The sequence below is a fragment of the Balaenoptera ricei genome, chromosome X (genome assembly GCF_028023285.1).
Source record: "Balaenoptera ricei isolate mBalRic1 chromosome X, mBalRic1.hap2, whole genome shotgun sequence".
Classification (NCBI taxonomy): domain Eukaryota; kingdom Metazoa; phylum Chordata; class Mammalia; order Artiodactyla; family Balaenopteridae; genus Balaenoptera; species Balaenoptera ricei.
Genome location: NC_082660.1, coordinates 43,266,074 through 43,285,940, shown reverse-complemented (window position 1 = coordinate 43,285,940; position 19,867 = coordinate 43,266,074). Strand labels below are relative to the sequence as shown.

The window sequence follows — 19,867 nt, the reverse complement described above, 5'->3', positions numbered from 1 at the left end:
CAGCCACACAGCAAGTGCAGCTGCGGGGTGGCAAGGCAAGGGGGAGGGGGAATTCCTAGTCCTGGCTCTGACCCAGAGGGTCTTCAAGCCTGACCCTCTGGTGGTGCCCTGGTGGTGCTTGGTGGTGCCCTGGTGGTGCTTGGTTTCCTGGTACAGTATGACCTGCTGGACCCGATAATGGTGAGGGGCTGTGACCAAGATCTCGTCCATCTGTGTTTATGTCCCTGTATCTGTGTGGGCCACAAACCACTCTGGGACAAGAGAAAGAGACATGCAAGCTGCGGACTTTTCAGCTTTTATTACAAAAAGAAAGACATGAACCCAGCCCAGTTTTCCAATAAAAGTCACCAACTCTTAAGTCTGACTTGGTCAGGGCCTCTCTGGCTGCGGAGCTGGGCTGGTAGACAGGTGCAGGGCCCCTGCTCTGACCACCCAACAATTCATCCTCCCCCGCTCCAGGCTGGACACCCGACATAAGTATAAGTAGGTCTTGCAGCTGCTCACTGGGCCTCGTTGAAGCGGGTCACCATTGTCTTGTGCAGCGTCTCCTTGTATGACTCGGTTGAGGTGACCCCATAGGAGCTGCCTCGGGCACCCAAGCCAGAGCCCCGCACCCGTGTCTGGGCCTGTGTGAGGGAGGCAGACTCTGTCAGGTTGGGCGGGGGCCAGGCCTACAGCAGAGAGTACTGGAGGATGGGGATGGGATTCCCCGCAGACTCACCTCAATGGGAGTCACAATGCCCTGTTTTTTGCGGCCCAGGCCACTGCCCTCTTTCCAGCCCATAGCCTGGAGCATGCGACTGCCAATGTTGTCACTGCCCAGCCCATCCCGCGTGGGCTGCTCAAAGTCCCTGCAGGAGACAGTGGCACAGTGTGAGTGACTGGCCTGCCGGCCCCAGGCCCCCGACCTGGCCCCGGGCACTCACACAGAGGCCGCAGACATGCCGCTATACTTCCTCCTCTTGGGCTCCGGCGGCTCAGGGATGCCATACTTCTCTCTGCGTTCAGCTGCGCGGTCCCGGTACTTCATTTGCTGAAAGAGTGTGTGTGAGAATGAAGGAGCTGATCGCTATTTGCAGGAAACATGGGCACAGCTGGGGGGCCCCCACAGGGAGCTAGATCTGGCGAACAGATCTGTGGTCCTGTGAATGCCAGCAGCCAGCATGGGGGAATCGGGAAGAAGCCTTGCAGGGACAGGACGTGAGGTGGCTGATGGCAGCCAGGCCGTGTCTAGCTGACGAACCTGAGCGCCAGCTGCCTGCACGGATGGAGCGCTTGGTAAGGGACCGAGGGATGGAGCCCAGGAGTGGGTCACACCTCACCTCCATGTCGTTCTTCTCAAGTGCCTCCAGCTCATTTTCTGACAGGTGGGCTCGCCGGTGAATCTCAAGGTTTTGCTGCAAGGAGGACAGGAGAAGGAGTGAAGCGGCTGGGCCGGGCCGGGACAGGGTTCCCTGCCAAGCCTCCCTCAGTCACCTTGTGGAGCCCGGAGAGCTGCTGGTGCCGGATGAGCGCCTCCTTGCTGGGGAACTGGCGCCGGCAGAGCAGACAGGCCAGCTTCTGCCAGTCAGTGAGCTTCTCCTCCCGCTCCGGGCCCCCGCGCTCTTGCTCCTCCTCACTGTCACTCTCTCCGCTGTAGGCTGCCACCAGCCCCCTCGGCGGGCTCTGAAAAAGGTGGGGGTGAGAGGTCAGGCCTGGCTAGCTCAGAGCCCTGCCCTTCTTTCTGCCCTGGGCACTCACTGGGCGGTCATCACTGGCCAGTTTTGGGAGGTCCATGCTGGTGTGCTGTCTCTCGGCTAGTGCTCCCTGGGGTGGAGGGACACAGAAATTCAGAGACTCCACGGAAGGACCAAAGGGATGACAAGACGGGGGGCAGGGCGCGGATGGACAGCCACACACACCTTCTTCTCGAGGATGGCGTAGCCGGCATCTGCAGTGGCCGACTCCCGCCTTTCATCGTCTCGTAGGGAACTGATGGGCTGGAAGCTGTTTTTGAAGTTTTCTTTTTGCTTGTTGAGGCTGCGGGCCCAGCGTTCCATGTCCTTGGCGATCTAGGGGCGAGGGTGGGGGTGAGGCTCTTAGGAATCCTCCAACTGCTGGGGTCACCAACGCCAACCTCTGCCCTTGCAGCAGCCTGCCCCTTCCTGCCCTGCAGCCTCAAGCAGAAGGTGAGAGAGGCGGAGGTGAAAGTCCCCATTTCTCTGTCATCCTGTCATCAGTGCTCCTCAGCAAGCCCCTCCCCGGCTGTGCCCCCATTCTCCTCACGGGCACCCACGCTATTAGGTTTGCCATGTGTTTTCATTTTATCGTTCTAAAATGCATAGAATGGCTTGCTCTGTGTATAATTTTAATTTATACGTGTGATACTATGCCACGTTCCATGTCGTTGCCCAACCCCGACCCCCAGGCACAACACCATTTTTAGAATTTACTGGGCTGCCAAAGGAACACGTAGTTCTTGCTTCTAAGTGTTGCACCCAGACTGTCATACTCTTCCTCCACAGACAAGACACTGAGGTTCCCTCCAACTGCCCACCACCACAGAACACTGCGATGGTTGTCTTCCTGCCCACCCCCTGATGGGCCCGCGAGAAGTTCTCTGGGATATATATACACAGACAGACATGGACACACCCTCAGGTGGGGTTCTGGGCCCAAAGGAGCATGCATGCGCGTTTCTTTCCACAGGCAGGGCTAGCCTGGCTTCAGGCGTGCCCATACCAGCCCACATTGCCACCAACAGCACAAAGGTTCCCACCAGGGGATGGGAAAGCAGACAGGGCACACTTGGATGGATGGCACTGGCCACCTCAGGGAGGTGGGCAGCCCTACCATGTACCTGGTAGGGAGACGGCCCTGGCTCAAGGTCACGCAGCAAAGAGCAGAGCTGGACCGGGAGCCTGGTCTCTCCTGAGCACAAATACTGCCCACGTGCACATCCACCGCCATCCCCTCCCTTGGCAGCGGAGGATAACAGATGACAGAATGGCATTCATCAGAAGACACCTAACGGCCAGCCAGTGACTGCTGGACTCCCAGTGTTCACCTGTTGGGCCGTCTTGGTCTTGTGCTTTTCCTTCTTCTCTTTGCCCTCCTTTGAGGGCGCCCCTGTTTCCTTATGCCCATCAGCTGACTGCTCCAGGGCAGGAACATAGGTCCGCCTTTCCCCATCCCAGTACAGGTACTGCTGGCTCTGAGCATTGTAGTAGTACTGGGGGAGGTGGGGGAGAAGGAGCGTGAGGGAAGACCTCGAGAAGGGGACGGCAGACCCCACCCACTCCCCAGACTGCCCTATCACCTGAGAGTTGGGGTCGTAGTAGAGGCCAGTCTGGGGGTCATAGTAGTAGCCAGATGTCTCGTCGTACTGGTAGGTGGAGACGTCAGGAACAGCTGGAGAGTGAGAAGAGGGGGTCGCACTCCTCTCTGCTTTGTTAAGGAATTCCCCACCCCTCACTGTAGGCCATGGCTACTCACGGTACTGGCTGTAGGACTCCTGGGCAGAGGGACTCGTGGCTGGTGGCAGGGAAGAGCTGGGATGGGTGGGGCTCTGGAGCTCAGATTTGAGCACAGCGGGTGACATGATGGTGTATGACTAGTCACGGGGCAAGACAGGGGAACAGGGCTCAGTGTCTACCAACGCCCCCATGGCCCCCAGGACCTCCCTTGATTTTCCTCACCTGGCTGTTGGCAGCAGTGCCCTGGCTGCCGCTCGCTTCAGCTGCTGACTGCTGGTAGACGCCAGGGGTGGCACCAGGCTGGGTGCGGGAGAAAGCCTGCAGGGACACAGAGTCTGCCCCAGGCTCCAGGGAGGCCTCGGGACCTGTAAAGGGGGACAGGGAAAAAGGAGAACGTGAATGGCAGGGCCCAAGACCCTATGCTTGCCAGTCCCCACCATGGGCTCAGGGAGAGATGCTGAGGCTAACCTGCTCCGGCTGGGTCCCCTTTGGTTCCAGTGATGCCGGGGCCCTTCGTGCCCTTGAGGTAGCCATGGGCATAGAGAGAAGACTCTGTGCCCTGGCTGCCGCCATAGCCCTCATCCTGTTGGTAGTAGCTGTAGTCGACCGGTGGCTCCTCGGGGGTGGCCCAGGCACCCTCCCCACCCTGGGAGGCCTGAGGGGCAGGTGGGAGGGGTTCATTAGCAGAGGAGGGGGCACAGAGGGGAGGGGAACCGGCTAAGAGACGTCTGCCCACAGGTGAAGCAAGTGTCTGCTGACAGAAAGCATGCAGCCCTCAAACAAGGGCCACCCGGCCAGAGCAGAGCAGGGTGGTGACAAAAACAAGACTGGAACAAAGACACGTGCCAAAACGCTCCCAGGGCTGACACTGGTACGTGTGTTGCGTGATACATGTGTTGGGTGTCAGACCAAGGAAGATACCATCCTCCCCTTCTTTATTCTCATCTGCCAATTTTCTTACAGCCACTTATAAATTCCCTTTTATCAAGAAAGGTTGTAACAATTCAGGATGATATATAACTACCAAACAGAACAGAAAAGCAGCCGCGACGGCGCTGAAAAGGAAAGCCTGGGAGGAGGTGCCTGGGAAGGGAGCTGCAGTGAGGACCCCACAGCCCCCACTGGCGACCACTGTGAGAGGTTTTCGGGGCCACAGGAAGCCAAAACAGCAAGCCAGCCCTCCTGTTTGCAGAGAGGGAGCGGGAGGGTGGAGGCGGCCCAGGTACAGGGATGCTGGGGTGGAGGGGAGTCTCTGAGTACCTGCGAGATGGCCCACTGGGCCGCGGCAATGGCAGTGCTGGCCACAGAGGCAGCATTGATGCGACTGCCTTCGTTGGAGGCCATGTCCCTGGGGAGGATGTCAGAGACTGGGAGTGAGACAGGAGGCCCCAAGCTGGGGGGCAAGCTGGGAAAGGACACAGGTGGGGCCCTGACCTCTTAGAACCCTTGGCAAACTCAACGTTGATGGTCTTGCCGTCGATGGTGAGCGGCGGGTGCAGGGCCTGCAGGATCTGCAGCAGCTGGGCTGCCTCCTGGGGGAGGGGGGCGGGCAGGGGCAGAAGGGTCAGGCCCGGGGAGGTCCCCGGCTCCATTGCCCCATTTCCAGGCTTGGGGCCGCGGTGGGGGGCTAGGGTCAGGGTCCCTCCTCCCTGCCCCGGGGGCCGGGATCCTGGCTGCCCGGCCCCCCCCTGTGCCGCCCTCACCACGATGGTGGAGAGCTGGATGAAGGCAAAGCCACGGTTCAGTTGGGTCTGCTTGTCCTTGATGACGCGTACGTTGGAGGAGGACAGCACTGCGTAGGGTGCCAGGGCCCCCAGGATGGAGTCCATGGTGCTGTGTGGGTTCAGGTTGCGCAAAATGATGGCTGCAGAAAGGGGCCCAGCATTAGGGAGCACCCCTGCTAGTCCGCTCCGGCCCTACCCTCTGGTGGCTCCCCACTGCTCCCTCTCCCCTGGCCTCCGTGTCCTTGCGCCTGCTGCTTCCCCTCACCTCTTCCTCTCAGATAAACTCTGCTTGTCAGTCCAAGTCCCAGCTCAGTCGCCCACCTGCTGAGAACCTTCTCAACACACCCCCGAAGTTGAGTTTGGCAATGCTCTTCCTCTGCTCTCCCTACATTACATGTCTGTCCCCCCACCAGGCAGAGGCCCCTGGGAGGATGAAGTCCTGGTCACCACCATCTCTCTGGCCTTGGAGAGCCCAGCCTAGACACCCTAGGGCAGGGAGGAAGGAAGGAACAACTGACTCACTGTCGTTGGCGTTCTCTGAGCTCGGCTCCGAGCCCTGTGACAGGGCCTGGGAGGCCAGCACTCCCTGGGCCTGGTAGGGCTGTGGCAGGGGCAGCAGGCCCTGGCTTAGCTCCCGACCACCCAGCGGTAGCGTCTGCTGATCCAACCTGGCGCCCAGGGGCAGCTTCTGTTCTGCCTCTGTCAGGGGCGGCAGAAGACAGGCCAGTGACAAAGGGGAAGGGGCTCCCAGGTTGGTCACCCTCCTCCCAGAGCACTGGCCCCTCACCCTTCTCCCCCTTCCCAGCAACGTCCCGGGGAAGAGGGAGGTAGGAGGGCCATACCTGACTTGGGCACACCACACTTGAAGCACTTCTCACGGCGTTTGAAGTTCTGGACGCCACACTGTGAGGCACAAGCCAGGCTGTCAGAGGGGGTGGGGCTTTCCACTGTGCCCTCCAAACGTGGATCCAGAGATCCCCCAGGGAACCCGCCACGCCCCAGGAAGGTCCCAGGGTCAGGGGTGGCAGGGGGCTTTGGGGCTCTGGCTGTCATCCTCGGTCCCGTGAATCTTCCCTTTACATGGTCTCAAATTTGTCCTCAGTGCCAACCCCTCAACTCAGGAATCCATAACTCCCCCACCTCTGTTACCAACTGCCGCCTGCTCCGAGGTACCAACTCCCAGAAATGCCCCCGCCAAAGTCCCTTTGGTATGTTCCTCTTCCCCAAATGTACTTCCCTATTCAGAAACCTTCGTTATTTCTATCCCTCAAAGCCAGCAGCCCCTCTCTTGCCAGACTCTCACCCCTCCTTCATCTCGAGGACTGGGCTGGATCCTGCCGCTCTTGAGAAATAAATTTGCCTGGGGTATTGCAGCCTCTGGAGACCCCCAGCTTTCACCACATTTCTATCTCTGATCCATGCTCAGGTACTAAGCACTGCTCCCGTGCCAGGCTCCATGCAGGACGTGGCCTCTGCCCTCCTGGCCTAACAGTGGGGAGCAGATGTAGCACAGAGGGGCAGCAGGTGAGTCTGTGGAAATGGTCCCCCCCCCCCAGGGGCTCTGGGAGGGGAGCGGGCCTAGAGGCCCAGCTCACTCAGCTGCGTATAGTCAGCAGGGCTGTTTGATCTGGGAGGTCCAAGAGTTTGGTTTGGTTTTGCTGGGAAGCGACTGCTGGCGGAGGCAGCAAGAGATTTTGTGTAGGAGGATGAGGAGAGAGGCAAAAGCAAAGGCTGGACAGGGAAGGTGACACTAGATCACAGAGGGCAGTCACACTCCAGCTCAGAGCTGTGGGGGTTTTCAGCAGAGGAGGAGGGGCGTGGTCAGAAGTGGTTCTGAGGAATGTCACCAGTGAGGGAGTGGGAGAAAGAGGCAAGAGGCCAGCACACCAGAGAGGGGCCTGTGGCGACTGTGTGGGGGAGGAGGTGAGGACTGGCCCGAGCAGTGGGAATGGCAAGAGGGAGCATTTCTGTGATGGAAGTGACAAGACTGGAGAGCAACAGGATGTGGTGGATAAAGGAGAGAAAAGAAGAGAATCCCCTAGTTTCAAGGAGTATCTGAAAATACAGGAGGGATGGAGTCCTCCCGTCACTCTGTCCCTACCTCTCCAGAGAGGTTGGACACCCGCCTTCTGATATTACTTTTTTGGTTTTGAAATAAGCAGGAACCACTCCCCTTACTGGGCAGAGTTCCTCTTGGGGAGAGGGCCTATGCAAGCTCTCAGGTCTCCCCTTAGGTCTCATGGCTGCCAGCCGGCGGCAGGAGGTGAGGCTGTAGAGTCCCAAGGCTGCTTGTGAGGCTGGCCCCAGGGGAGATCTGAACTCACAGTGGCATCCATGGCCCACGATCAGGAGCAAGGCACCACTCAAGGTTCCATCTCTCTGAGCCTCAGCCTCCTCTTAGGGAATATTGACTGCAAAGAGCTACAGCTTGTACCCGCAGTCTCAGGCAGACATGGCTTTGTCAGAGGTCGGGTCACCTGACACAGGCTCTCAGAACACCCTACACATTCCTTCAGGACAAGAGCTGACACTGAACATCGTTAACAGCGGGCCAGGTGTCGTTCCAAGTGTTACCCTCTCATCACCACATTTCAATCCTCCCAACCACCTTTGGGGAGCGGGGTCATTGGTATTTGCATTGTAGAGATGGGGAGAGTGAGGCAAAGAGAGGTTAAATACCCTGACGAAAATCAAGGTAGATTTGGGGGAGTCTAACTTCAGCTAGTCTGGTTCTGAAGCCCACATTTTATAGATCACATTATGCCTCCACTGTCACTAGTCACTTACATAAACATCTGTTTCAAGTCTACTGGGGCTTCAGGCAAGATCGTACCGCATGAGGGCAGAGCCTGGCGCCAAGTGAAAGCTCAGTACAAACTGGTGGGTGGGTGGCAAGGAGCAGCGCTGCTTGAGCTGAGCCAGTCCTCCACACCCACGCCACTCAGAGGCCCCGGGGAGACACAGACGTTGCCACCGCCCCTGTACCTTATTACACAGCCAGTCCTCATTGATCTTGGGCTTGGGGTCGCTGTAGTGCATGGACACCTTCTGGCCCAGGATGTTGAGGGAGTGCTGCGGGGAAAAGCAGAGCACAGTGAGGCCTGGGCAGCAGTGCCCCACGCACCGTCTCAGCACAGGAGAAGAGAGTGAGCGAGCCCTTCAGCTGGATGGATGAGGGACAGGGAACGGAGGGAGGTCGGAGAACTGACGAGGGAAGAAGGAAGGGAAGGAGGGAGGGAAAGCGCCACAGCCCTCGGGCGCAGCTGCTTGCTGCCTTTCCGGGCACGCGCACGCACACGTGAACACACGCCACCAGGCACACAGTGCTCGGCTGCCCGAAGCTTGCCGGACAGCGGGGGAAGCCCCCACTCGGCCCTGACACTGCCAGGCCACACCCAGGGCCAGCACTACACAGGCTACACTTGGGATGAGGGGGGACGGGGAGGGGAGGGGAGGGGAGGGGAGGGGAGGGAGAGGAGGGGAGAGAAAGAGAGAAAGAGAGAGCGCACGCGCACTAGTGCTGGAGAAGGGGAAAAAGAAAGAGCCATATTTAAAAGATGGACGGTCCTGCTGTGAGGCTGTCTTCCCGTGGCTGGCTGGGTCCTGGGCCCATGGCACTAGCCTGTGGACCGGCAGAGATGGCCCCAGGGCCGCCCCTGCTGAGCCTCCCTTCCACCACATCGCCCCTTCCTCCCCTGAGGCTTTCCTTCAGTGCCCCACACCAGTGAGCTGGGCTCTGGGTGGGCGAGCAGAAGCCTTGGGTCTCTGAAGGTCCCAAAGCTGCTGGGTTGGGAGCCCGTGCCAGGCTGGGGGAGCAGGCTCCCCCCATTCCAGACAGCACGGCTCCTCGCTGAGAGGGCAGGCCTGTCCCTAGCGGAGTGGGGCAAGTGGTGACTCCTGTGGGAGCTAGGTGCAGTGGGAGGGGTGGGGTGACCGAAGTGAGTCCTGGTGAATGAAACCATCACTCTTGACTGGTACTTTCGATCAACAGAGCGGTACTGGCCTGTCCCATGGAAATCAAAGGACCGAACTCACGTGCAGGGACAGAGCTGGCAAAACAGGACTTGCTAGTTAGTGTGCCAACAGCTAAGTTCCCCAATGGCTGGACTTCCAGCGGTGCCCAAGAGTGGAACAGAGTCCTGGCTCTGCCCGACCCCAGAGCAGGGCGGTCCCCCGGGGAGTGGGAACTTAGGTGGAAGGACCCCACCCCCACCCCACCCCCAAGGCAGCCCTTTCTCTGAAAGCTCAGCCAGGAGAGGAAGAGAGGCAGAGCTAGTGCCTGGCCAGTGGGAAGGGCCAGTGGTGAGTGTGGGTTCTTGATGGGAAGCCCAGTGGGTAGCGAGAGATGGGAAGAGGAGATAGTGAGGGTCAGGAAGGGGGAGAGAGAGGGGGTGGGGGGATGGGACACAGGGCCACAGGGCAGGGAACTGTGTCCGTAAGAATCAGGCGATGGGGAGCGCTCGATTACAAAGTAGTATTTGTTTGGGGGGGGGGTTCAAGTGCGGCAAAGCAACCTGATTGGCTTCCATCCATCGTGTAGCGTCCTGCAAGTGACTAAACTCGACGAAGGCGAAGCCCCGGCTCTGACCTGGAGACAGCATTCAGATACAGACGCAGTGGGTTAGTCAACAGCTTTGGACACACGGCGTTCCCGGGGGCGGGACCCGAGGGGAGAGGACTGGGGGGCAGAGAGGGAAGTGGGGAGAGGAAAAAGGAAGAAAGGGAGAGAGAGAAGCAAAGAAAGACCAGGGTGTGGGAGGCAAGGTAGATGGTCGGGAGGGGCAGGAAAGAGGGAAGCAGGAGGGAAGAAAACAGAGCTGGAGAGGGGTTGGGGGCAGGGGATACACACACGCCAGCTGGGAAGAAAGACAGAGAGATGGGGCTCAGGCACACCTGCCCGGACAGCCTGGGGTGACAGAGACGGAGAGAAGGAGCTGGGAGGGAAAGGGTACAAGGAGAGGTCTCCAGAGAAGGAAGGAGGACAGATGGGCAGGCTGCTGGCTTCACATGGGCCAGAATAAATAACCAAATGGTGGGGCCCAGCACAAGGCCAGGGCAGCCCAGGAGGGGTCCTGTAACAGGTGTTTAATCAAAGGAGCAAAAGAGAAACTGGGCCAGGCTGCTCGGTGAGGCTGGGAAGGCTCTAGGCCCAACAGGAACCAGAGGGAGTTAGGGACACAATGTCACCTCAGCCTCACCACAGTCCAGGGAAGGTTGGCCTCACCAGGGAGCCACCTCAGGGCCAAGCTGGGAAGATTACAGCCACCTACAGTCCAGGTCCTCTAAGACAGCAGGAGAATGGGGGCCAGGATCGTCCAGGTAGATCTTAAAGATCTTAAAGATCAGCAGGTGCCTGGGAGAAGCGTCCAGGGCCACAGAGAGGGCTGCACCTGGGACACCGCCTCAGGGAGACCAGAATCCTGTCAGCTTGGCTGGGGTACAGCAGAGCAAGACCTACATGCTATCAAGAGAGACTCCAGGCCTGGCCAGGGCTGGGAAAAGGATCCAGGGCTTGAGACCACAGGAAAGTAGCTCCTTCTTTGGAGGTACACACACAGGGAGGGCTTAGACACAGCGGGACTTGAGGGGCATGCTTGATCTCCAAAAGAATAACCATTAGGATGCACAGGAGGATGGAATGGTATAATTAAAGAGAGAGAGAGAGAGATGGAGAGATGGAGGCGTGGGGAGGAGAGAGACTGAGAGATGCAGAGAGAAGCCCAGGCAGAACGAGGCCCCACTGTGCCTGCCTTGGGGAGCCTGGGCCAGAGGTCCTGCAGAGACAACCCCCCACCACCCTACTAACCTCAGGCCAGCTCCAAGCAGCCTGCAAGAGGGAGGGAGGGAACAAGCGAGGCCAGCGATCCTGGCTGCTCCTTGGGATGCACCCTTGGACAAGAGCCATCCCCTGCCTCCCCTCTTGGGACACATGGGTGGGGCCGTGTCAGACCTACTTTCTGGTCAGAGGCTGTTACCAGAAAAACGTGGGGGGGGGGGCAAGGGGCAGGGGAAGGAGAAGAAAGGAGAGGGAAGGGAGGCTACTGGGGGGGACGGGGTTACCATCTCAGATACTCAGAGTCCCAAAGAGGAGGTTCCCCGGAGCCTGGCCCTGGCCCTGCCCCCGGGGAGCACTCAGCTCATCTCAGAGCTGCACCCCCTCCCTGACAGCCTCGCACAGGAGGCTACTGGCCGGAGCTGTGAGGAGAGTGGGATGAGGGGGAGAGAAGAAGAGAGGGTACCCCCAAGCTGCCCATTCCCAGCTGTGGCAGGAAGGCAGGGTAGGGAGGGTGAGGGAAAAGGCAGAGGCAGGAGGGAGACTCGGAGGCTGAGGCTGGCCAGCGGAAGAGGAGGGTACTAGAACAAAGGCTCACCTGAGGATTTGTTCCGCATCAGCCGGACCTCCCGTGCTTGGACGCCGTGGGACTGCAGCTGGCCACGGATCTGTACGGGGAGATACGGTTTGGAGCAAGCTCAGTACAAGGGGGCTACTGGGTACCTGAGGCTGGCTGGAGGCCTCCAGGACCCCAGAGGGTCATAGGGGATGTGCACACACTGTCTCCTCTCCCTCTCTCAGGGCTTTCCCCCAAGTGACCACAGCCCCAGCCCCACACCAGTACCCAGTCTCAGCTTTCAGCCCCAGACTTGCAGAGTGAGTCAAATGAAAAAAGGGGCGTGGTGCAAGGTGAAGCATGGCAGCATTAACGACCCTCAGGGGTGGAGAACAGCAAGAGAGCAAGCGAGCCAGCAGCTCAAGAAATGGTGGGCAGGGGTGGTCTGACAACAGGCTTGGTGCAGCCACAGAGCAAGGAAAGCTGGCAAGCAATTCTGGCCCTTTGCAAAGGGACTGCCCTCCGGCTTGCATCCAGAGAGACCCATGACACAAGTACGAAACTGGGAAGGACTGGGGTCTGAGCAAACCCCAGCCATGTGTGCTAGACCATAAATGGAGCAGTAACTTGGGGTGGAAACCAAAAGGCATGGCCGTGGGATTTGGAAAGCTTCCTGGATGACCTAAGCCAGAGGGAAGCTGCAGATGAAATTTGGGATTTGGCCCAGGCGAGGCAGAGTCTCTAGGCCAGTGGTGCCTCTCGCAAGCGACTGGGAGCCTGTGCTGGGCATTCTTGGGCAGCAGCCTTAACGCCTCTGGGCCTCAGTTTCCTCATCAGGTTCAACAACAGAAGGGAAATTAAACATACACATACAAGGATGAAAAAGAAAGACACAGAGGAGCAGATCAGGACTGCTAACACTCAGGGAGAGCTCAGGAAACAGCTAGAACGTGGGCTCTGGGGTTCAGCTGCCCAGGTTCAGACCCCAACTCTGCTGTGCCACTCACTGACTGTGGGGCCTGAGGCAAACTGCTTCACTGCTGGGGGCCTGGCTTCCTCATCCGCAGAATGAAAATACAAAGAGTACCTTCCCTACAGGGTGGCTGTGCAGATTAAATCAGACCTGACATGTGGCCCACCCCGTGATAAATCCTCCGCAGATGTCAGCACTCAGTTACCGTCTGACCCTGAACAGTGCAGGTGGGCCAGACCTGAAAGCTCTCAAACACACAGGTGGGATTTTCTCTGCGACAACACAGGCAGCCAGCAGGTTTCAGAGGCGAGATGAGCAGAGAATTCACGGGCAGTGGGGAGGAGGGGGAGCACTGGGGAGGCTAGTGAGGAGGCTATTCTAGTGGCCCACTTGGGGTTTTCCTGCTCTCTAGGGGAAGTCTGTATGAGAAGGGAGGAGGATGGGAGGGAATGTCACACAGGAAAACAGGGTGGGAAGGCTGCAGCAGCAATGAAGTCAAAGGAGAACCCAAGGCTCTGTGGTCGTGCCAGTGAGGAGATCTGATGCTGCTGGCAAAAGAGGGAGGAGGGCGGGGAATGAGAATAAAACCTCAGAAAATCCCACGGGGAACCTCCCCACCTCCCAGGCCGCAGGGTCTCCGCATCATCTCTGCCACCAGAAATATCTGGCACTGGGACTGGTGAGCATCTGGCCTTTGATGGACATTTGCAGAATGGATGGATGGCCAGTGGAATGTGCAGAAGGAATGCTCTGTTCCCTCCCCCACCCACCACCACAGCCCCTGGGCCAAGTCAGCCTATCCAACACTCCTCCCTTCCAGACTAGGAGACAACAGGGCCTACCCAGGGGACGGATCAGTGCTGGCGGACAGAAGCTAGTGGGGAGAAGGGATGAAAGGTGCTGAGGTTGGGGGTAAGGGAGAAGCTGAGGGCCCTGGAGGAGACCCAGCCTGGCCTCCTGCTCTGCCACCTGCCCAGGGACACGGGGGGCACGTACGTCATCCTCAGTGGCTGCCTGTGGCAGCATCCTCAGCATGACGATGTTACTGGCCTTCTCCTCCTCCTCCTCCTCCTCCTCCTCCTCCTCCTCCTCCCCTTGCTCGGTCCGATAGTCCTGGTCCCGATAGTCGCCGTCTCGGGGGAAGCCTGGTGGGCCGGTGGGGCTGTGCCTGTGCCGCCGCCGCCGCCTACGCTGAGTCTCGGAGCCCGGGGAGGCCTCGTAGGAATCCTGGCCAACAGAATGAGACGAGAGACACCAGACGGGCAGTCAGTCTGGGGTGGGCCTAGGAGCTGGCCGCTGGCTCTCCGAGGCAGGCAGGCTCTGAAAGCCAGGGGTGGGCGGGCTCCGGCTAAAGGCTTGGGGCAGCAAGGTGGGTAGGCCCTGGACTGCAACCCTTCTGGGGTTGGAGATTCTCCCCAGGATGCTTTTGGGGGCTGCTTTGGTGGGGAGTGGGGAGAGGCCGGTGGCAGTATCGGTGTGGGAGAGGAACTCCCACAGACAGGTGACCAGACTCCACTTAAAACCTCCTTGGGAAGAGACCATTTGGGGTTGGCACACTAAACCCTGCTCTGTTTCTCCCCCCTCCTCCCTCGCCAGCTCAGCTAGCATGTGCACAATTGTTCCTTGTGCCATGGAACGCCACACCTTGCTTAAGATTCCCAGCCTGGGCCCTGCCACCAAGTCGTGGGTTTAGGAATAGCTTAAGACCTCAGCCAGAGCCAGCCAGCAGGGGCTGGCAAAGGTGTGAGGGCTATGGCGCTGCCCCACCCCGGTCCCTGATCCGCTGCCTGGCCAGTCCTCCATCACCACCAGGCTCTCTCCTAACAGGGTGTGGTCACTGGATTCCTGGGCGTTGCTCAAATCATCCTTTCAGGACTAAGCAAGCCAGGCCTGGGTCCACACCCCTCCTGCCCTCACGGAGGCCAGATAACTCAGCGCTCCACTCTTCCTGGTCCACCCAGGGCCCAGCCAGTGCCCTGGAGACATCCAGGCACAGCTCACAGCTGCCACTTGAGGAAGCTTGGTTGCCCACCACAGGGGTCTTTCCACTGGACCCCCCAGAGGGTGGCCAGCAGCCCACACTCTGCTTCCCACTGGAAAGGAGAGCTGTCTGCTTGTGTGGACCAGGGCCCTGATGCCCCCTCAACTTGGAGTTCCCATAAGGCAAGGCTGATTCTTCCCGTCAGATGGGGGCTCCCTGATGGTGAGCATCATGCCTCCCAACTCAGGCCAGGGCTAACTATCCAACGTGGAAATGGCTAGATTCTGAGCTCAAAGGAGAGGCCTGAGGGGACTTCCCCTTCTGTCTAGAGGCTCTGCCACCACTGGGAATGCCCACGGTCAGCCCCCCAGAGCTGCTCTGCTTGGTGATATCCAAGTGCCCTCCCAACCCTAGATGCCGGGTCCCCAAACTGGCTGGGAGCAGGCAGTATAGGGCTTGCAGTGAACCCTGAACAACAGGGAAGAAGGGAGACAGGTGGTGGCCAGGGGCCCTCAGAAGTATAGAGCCAAGCACGTGGAAGTTAGGGAGACCCAACTTGGGAGAGGAGCCCTCAGAGAGGGGAGTGGGGACAGACCCTCCAGGTGAGGCAAAGCCACCGAGCACAGTCTGAAGGCATGGGAGCTGAGAGCTACCTGCACACGGTGCTGCAGCCAGACAGAGGCCCTGCAGGAGCTGGCCCTCCCCTGCCCTCACCTCTGCACTCTGCTCCTCGGACGAGTCATCATAGTCGTGCTTGCCCTCCTGGCTGCCGTACTCGCGGGGATACGAGCGGTAGTCCATGTCCCGGTAGTCGTGATCCCGGCTGCGGTTCTCCCCACCATCATCCTGTGAACGATCGCTGGCTCCGTAACGGCCAGTCCTGTCTCCACGACCCCCTCTGGGGAAAGAAGGATGGGGAGGGAAGAGAGGGCAGTCCTTTCTGAAAGGCGCAAGAGGTGAGGGTGACCCCACCCACCCCCTCCCTCTAGACCCTCAGCCCCGCCCCCTGACAGGGATCCCTACACGCTGACCCCGTGGGGCAAGCTGGCTCCCACCTCTCCCTCAAATCCAACCCACTTCTCTCCTTCCCTTCCCCACCTCTCCATTCCCTCACTGGGCCCTCAGATGTGGAACCCCGACTGGCCTCCTCACCTCCACCCAGGCCTCCCCTAGTTCACTCTCTATACCCCACATGTGAGGGAGGGTTTCACAAGGCAAAGTCAATCAAGCCCAACCATATTGCTCCTTACAAAACACCAAAATGCTCACCAAGGTCCTACAAGGTCTGCAGGGTCCTGCGGGATGAGGTCCCTGCCGACCTCTTTCCTTCCACCTCATCGTGCACTGCGCTACCCTGCCCCTCTGTTCCACGGTCACCTTGCTAGCACTGGCAGCTGTTTGTTTGTATGTATGTATGTATGTATGTATTTATTTCGCGCGGGCTTTTCTCTGGTTGCGGGGAGCGGAGACTACTCTTCGTCGCGGTACGCGGGCTTCTCATTGTATGTATGTATGTATGTATTTATTTATTTCGCGCGGGCTTTTCTCTGGTTGCGGTGAGTGGAGGCTACTCTTCGTCGCGGTACGCGGGCTTCTCATTGTATGTATGTATGTATTTATTTCACGCGGGCTTTTCTCTGGTTGCGGCGAGTGGAGGCTACTCTTCGTTGAGGTACGCGGGCTTCTCATTGTATGTATGTATGTATGTATTTATTTCACGCGGGCTTTTCTCTGGTTGCGGGGAGCGGAGGCTACTCTTTGTTGTGGTACGCGGGCTTCTCATTGCATGTATGTATGTATGTACTTATTTCGCGCGGGCTTTTCTCCGGTTGTGGTGAGCGGAGGCTACTCTTCATTTCGGTACGCGGGCTTCTCATTGTATGTATCCATGTATGTATTTATTTCTCACGGGCTTTTCTCTGGTTGTGGTGAGCGGAGGCTACCCTTTGTTCCGGCACACGGGCTTCTCATTGTATGTATGTATGTATGTATGTATGTATGTATTTATTTCGTGCGGGCTTTTCTCTGGTTGCGGCGAGCTGGGGCTACTCTTCGTTGCGGTGCGCAGGCTTCTCATTGTGGTGGCTTCTCTTGTTGCGGAGCACAGGCTCTAGGCATGCGGGCTTCAGTAGTTGTGGCACGTGGGCTCAGTAGTCGTGGCTCGTGGACTCTAGAGGGCAGGCTCAGTAATTGTGGCACATGGGCTTAGTTGCTCCGCGGCATGTGGGATCTTCCGGGACCAGGGCTCAAACCCGTGTCCCCTGCATTGGCAGGCGGATTCTTAACCACTGCGCCACCAGGGAAGCCTCTGGCAGCTGTTTTGTTAAAATTTCTCCTACTGCAATAACTGTAAAATAATTATCTCAACATTGATTTAATGTGCATTTCTTTGATGATTTAAAAAATTACTAGATTGAGTTTTGGGAGATGAGGGAACCACCTGTTCGGTTCACTGCCCTATTCCCCAAAGCTTAGCTTAGTGCCTAATACTCAGCAGGTGCCCAATAATTATTCTTTGATAAAATAATGACTCTAAAGAGCACTGAGGAACCACTGGACCACCAGGAAACCCCTCTAAAAGTATTCTAAAAGCAACCGATACATATCTACTTAAAACAAGACAAAAATGGACACCACCATAGACTACTACTAGCAGGATCCCAATCCTGGTCAGAAATGATACTAGAATATCCATTTTCAACACCATTATTAACATTATTCTAAGATACTCGCTATTAAACAATTAAACAAAGGAAAAAAAAGATTAAAAGCTGGAAAGAAGGTAAAATTACCATTACTTGTAGATGATATGAGGATGTATCTGCCTAAGCCTAAGAGAATCGACTGAGAAATGATTATAAATAATAAGATAAATCAGTAAAGATGCTGGGTTCAAAATTAATATGCAGAAATAAATACTGTGCTTGTATTCAGAGAGCCACTGTTTAGAAATAGGAAGATCCCAAGTATAACTGCTTCAAAAAGGTTAAATACCTAGACATGTGCACGATCTTATGACTATACTTCACACATATAAGCCAGGATACATTTGAAATGGGTCAAAGATTTAAATGGAAGAAATGAAACCATAGAGGAAAAGAAGAATAAAACACGAGATATTTTGATAATCTTGAAATGGGGAAAACTATGACCCAAATCCAGAAGCCACGGAAGAAAAGACTATTAAATCTGACTACATAAAAATAAAACATTTCTGCTTGGAAAAAACAAAAACCATCACAAGCCAAGTCAAGACAAACAATAAACAGGGAAAAGATAAGGGAAAAAGAAAAAGGGAACTGAATTCACAGAAAATAATACAGTTGACCCTTGAACAATGCGGGGGTTAGGGGCACCGACCCTCTGCTCAGTTGAAAATCCGAGTATAACTTATAGTCAGGCCTCTGTATCTGTGGTTCCCCCACATGCTCAGATTCAACCAACCATGGATCCTGTAGCATTGTAGTATTTACTATTGAAAAGAATCTGTGTATCAGTGGACCTATGCAGTTCAAACCTGTGTTGTTCAAGGGTCAACTGTACAGATGGTTTATATTTGAAAAGATGCTCTATCTCACTCATAATGAAAGATGAAAATTAAAACTACACCAGATAGGTCATTTTTATAACACTTAAAATTTATTTTTGTATATTTTTCCTAAATCATTTTTATTGTGATAAAATATATATAACAAGAACTTTACCATTTTTTTAAAATAAATTTTTTAATTTTTATTTATTTACTATTTTGGCTATGTTGGGTCTTCGTTGCTGCACGCAGGCTTTCTCTAGTTGTGGTGAGTGGGGGCTACTCTTCGTTGCGGTGCACGGGCTTCTCTTGTAGTGGAGTGCGGGCTCTAGAGCACGTGGGCTTCAGTAGTTGTGGCTTGTGGGCTCTAGAGCGCAGGCTCAGTAGTTGTGGTGCACGGGCTTAGTTGCTCTGCGGCATGTGGGATCTTCCCGGACCAGGGCTCGAACCCGTGTCCCCTGCATTGGCAGGCGGGTTCTTCACCACTGCGCCACCAGGGAAGCCCAAGGACTTTACCATTTTAAAGTGTACAACTCAGTTGCACAAAGTACACTCAAAAATGTTGTACAGTCATCACCATTATCTATTTCTAGAACCTTTTCATCACCCCAAACAGAAACTCTGTACTCTAATTAAACAATAATTCCCCACACCACCTGGCAACCTCTACTCTACTTTTTGTCTCTATGAGTTTGCCTCTTCTAGGTACCTCATATAAGTGGACTCATATAACATTTGTCCCTTTGTGTCTGGCTTATCTCACTTAGCAGAATGTTTTCAAGGTTCATGTTGTAGAATGCATCAGAATTTCATTTTTTTATGGCCATATATGTATGTATGGTATATACCACATCTGTTGATGGACACCTGGGTTGTTTCCACCTACTGGTTGTTTTGGATATTGTGAATAATGCTGCTATGAACACTGGTGTACAAGTATCTGTTTGAGTCCCTGCTTTCATTTCTTTTGGGTACACACCCAGGAGTGGAATTGCTGAATCCTATGGTAACAGATTTTTTGAGGAACTGCCAAACAGTGTTCCATAGCAGCCGTACCATTATACATTCCTACCAGCAATGCACAAAGCTTCCAATTTCTCCACATCCTCATTAACACTTGTTATTTTGTATTTTTCATGTGCTTATTGGCCAATTATACATCTGCTTTGGAGAAATGTCTATTCAAGTCTTTTGCCCATTTTTGAATTAGGTTTTTCTGTTGCTCTTGTAGGAGTTCTTTATACATCCTGGGTGTTAATCCCTTATCAGATATATGATTTGCAAACACATTCTCCCATTCTGTGGGATGTCTTTTCATTCTTTTGAATAGCATTCTTTGATGTATAAAAGTTTCTAATTTGATAAAGTCAAACTTATTTTCAAGAAATGATAATTTTAGATTTACAGAAAAGTTCAAAGATAATAGAATTCTCATATACCTTTTACCCAGTTTCTCCTAATGTGAAGAGAACCATGGTACATTTGCCAGAACTAAAAAGTTAACTAAACTGTAGACTTCATTAGCATTTCACCAGTTTTTCCACTACTATCCCCTTTCTGTTCCAGGATCTAATCCAAGATACCACATTGCATTTAGTCATCATGCCCCCTTAGTCTCCTCTGGCCTGTGAAAGTTTCTCAGTCTTGCCTTGTTTTTTTATGACCTTGACACAATTTTGAAGCATACTGGTCAGGTATTTTGTAGAATGTACCTCAACTTGGGTTTATCTGATGTGTTCTTGTGATTAGACTTGAGGTTATGGTTTTTTGAAGAATACAACAGAGGTGCCCTTCTGATCACATCAGATCTCAGGGGCATGCTATCAACGTGACTGGTGACACTGAACTTGATCATCTGGTTATGGTGGGGTCTGCC

The 19,867-nt window shown here is 55.6% G+C and overlaps 1 protein-coding gene across 7 annotated transcripts in view; it reads right to left on the bottom strand.

The window, feature by feature from the left end:
• Positions 1 to 283: 283 nt before the first annotated feature.
• Positions 284 to 19,867, bottom strand: part of RBM10 (RNA binding motif protein 10) — a 29,501-nt gene continuing 9,917 nt past the window's right edge. For 2 of the 7 annotated variants that reach the window (XM_059911614.1, XM_059911619.1), the window contains exons 3-24: positions 15,177 to 15,360; positions 13,478 to 13,708; positions 11,551 to 11,620; positions 9,694 to 9,767; positions 8,165 to 8,251; positions 6,022 to 6,082; positions 5,702 to 5,878; positions 5,159 to 5,319; positions 4,890 to 4,987; positions 4,716 to 4,803; positions 3,924 to 4,110; positions 3,678 to 3,820; positions 3,475 to 3,592; positions 3,299 to 3,390; positions 3,047 to 3,211; positions 1,902 to 2,051; positions 1,741 to 1,806; positions 1,477 to 1,665; positions 1,323 to 1,397; positions 927 to 1,033; positions 722 to 851; positions 284 to 626 (exon numbers count right to left, since the gene is read on the bottom strand). In XM_059911614.1, the coding sequence (XP_059767597.1) occupies positions 501 to 626; positions 722 to 851; positions 927 to 1,033; positions 1,323 to 1,397; positions 1,477 to 1,665; positions 1,741 to 1,806; positions 1,902 to 2,051; positions 3,047 to 3,211; positions 3,299 to 3,390; positions 3,475 to 3,592; positions 3,678 to 3,820; positions 3,924 to 4,110; positions 4,716 to 4,803; positions 4,890 to 4,987; positions 5,159 to 5,319; positions 5,702 to 5,878; positions 6,022 to 6,082; positions 8,165 to 8,251; positions 9,694 to 9,767; positions 11,551 to 11,620; positions 13,478 to 13,708; positions 15,177 to 15,360 (2,779 nt within the window). In that variant the 3' untranslated portion in view covers positions 284 to 500. Of the gene's footprint in view, positions 627 to 721; positions 852 to 926; positions 1,034 to 1,322; positions 1,398 to 1,476; positions 1,666 to 1,740; positions 1,807 to 1,901; positions 2,052 to 3,046; positions 3,212 to 3,298; positions 3,391 to 3,474; positions 3,593 to 3,677; positions 3,821 to 3,923; positions 4,111 to 4,715; positions 4,804 to 4,889; positions 4,988 to 5,158; positions 5,320 to 5,701; positions 5,879 to 6,021; positions 6,083 to 8,164; positions 8,252 to 9,693; positions 9,768 to 11,550; positions 11,621 to 13,477; positions 13,709 to 15,176; positions 15,361 to 15,731; positions 16,652 to 19,867 lie in introns of those variants that run through there. The other 5 variants (XM_059911620.1, XM_059911616.1, XM_059911615.1 and 2 more) reach the window with 5 other exon arrangements.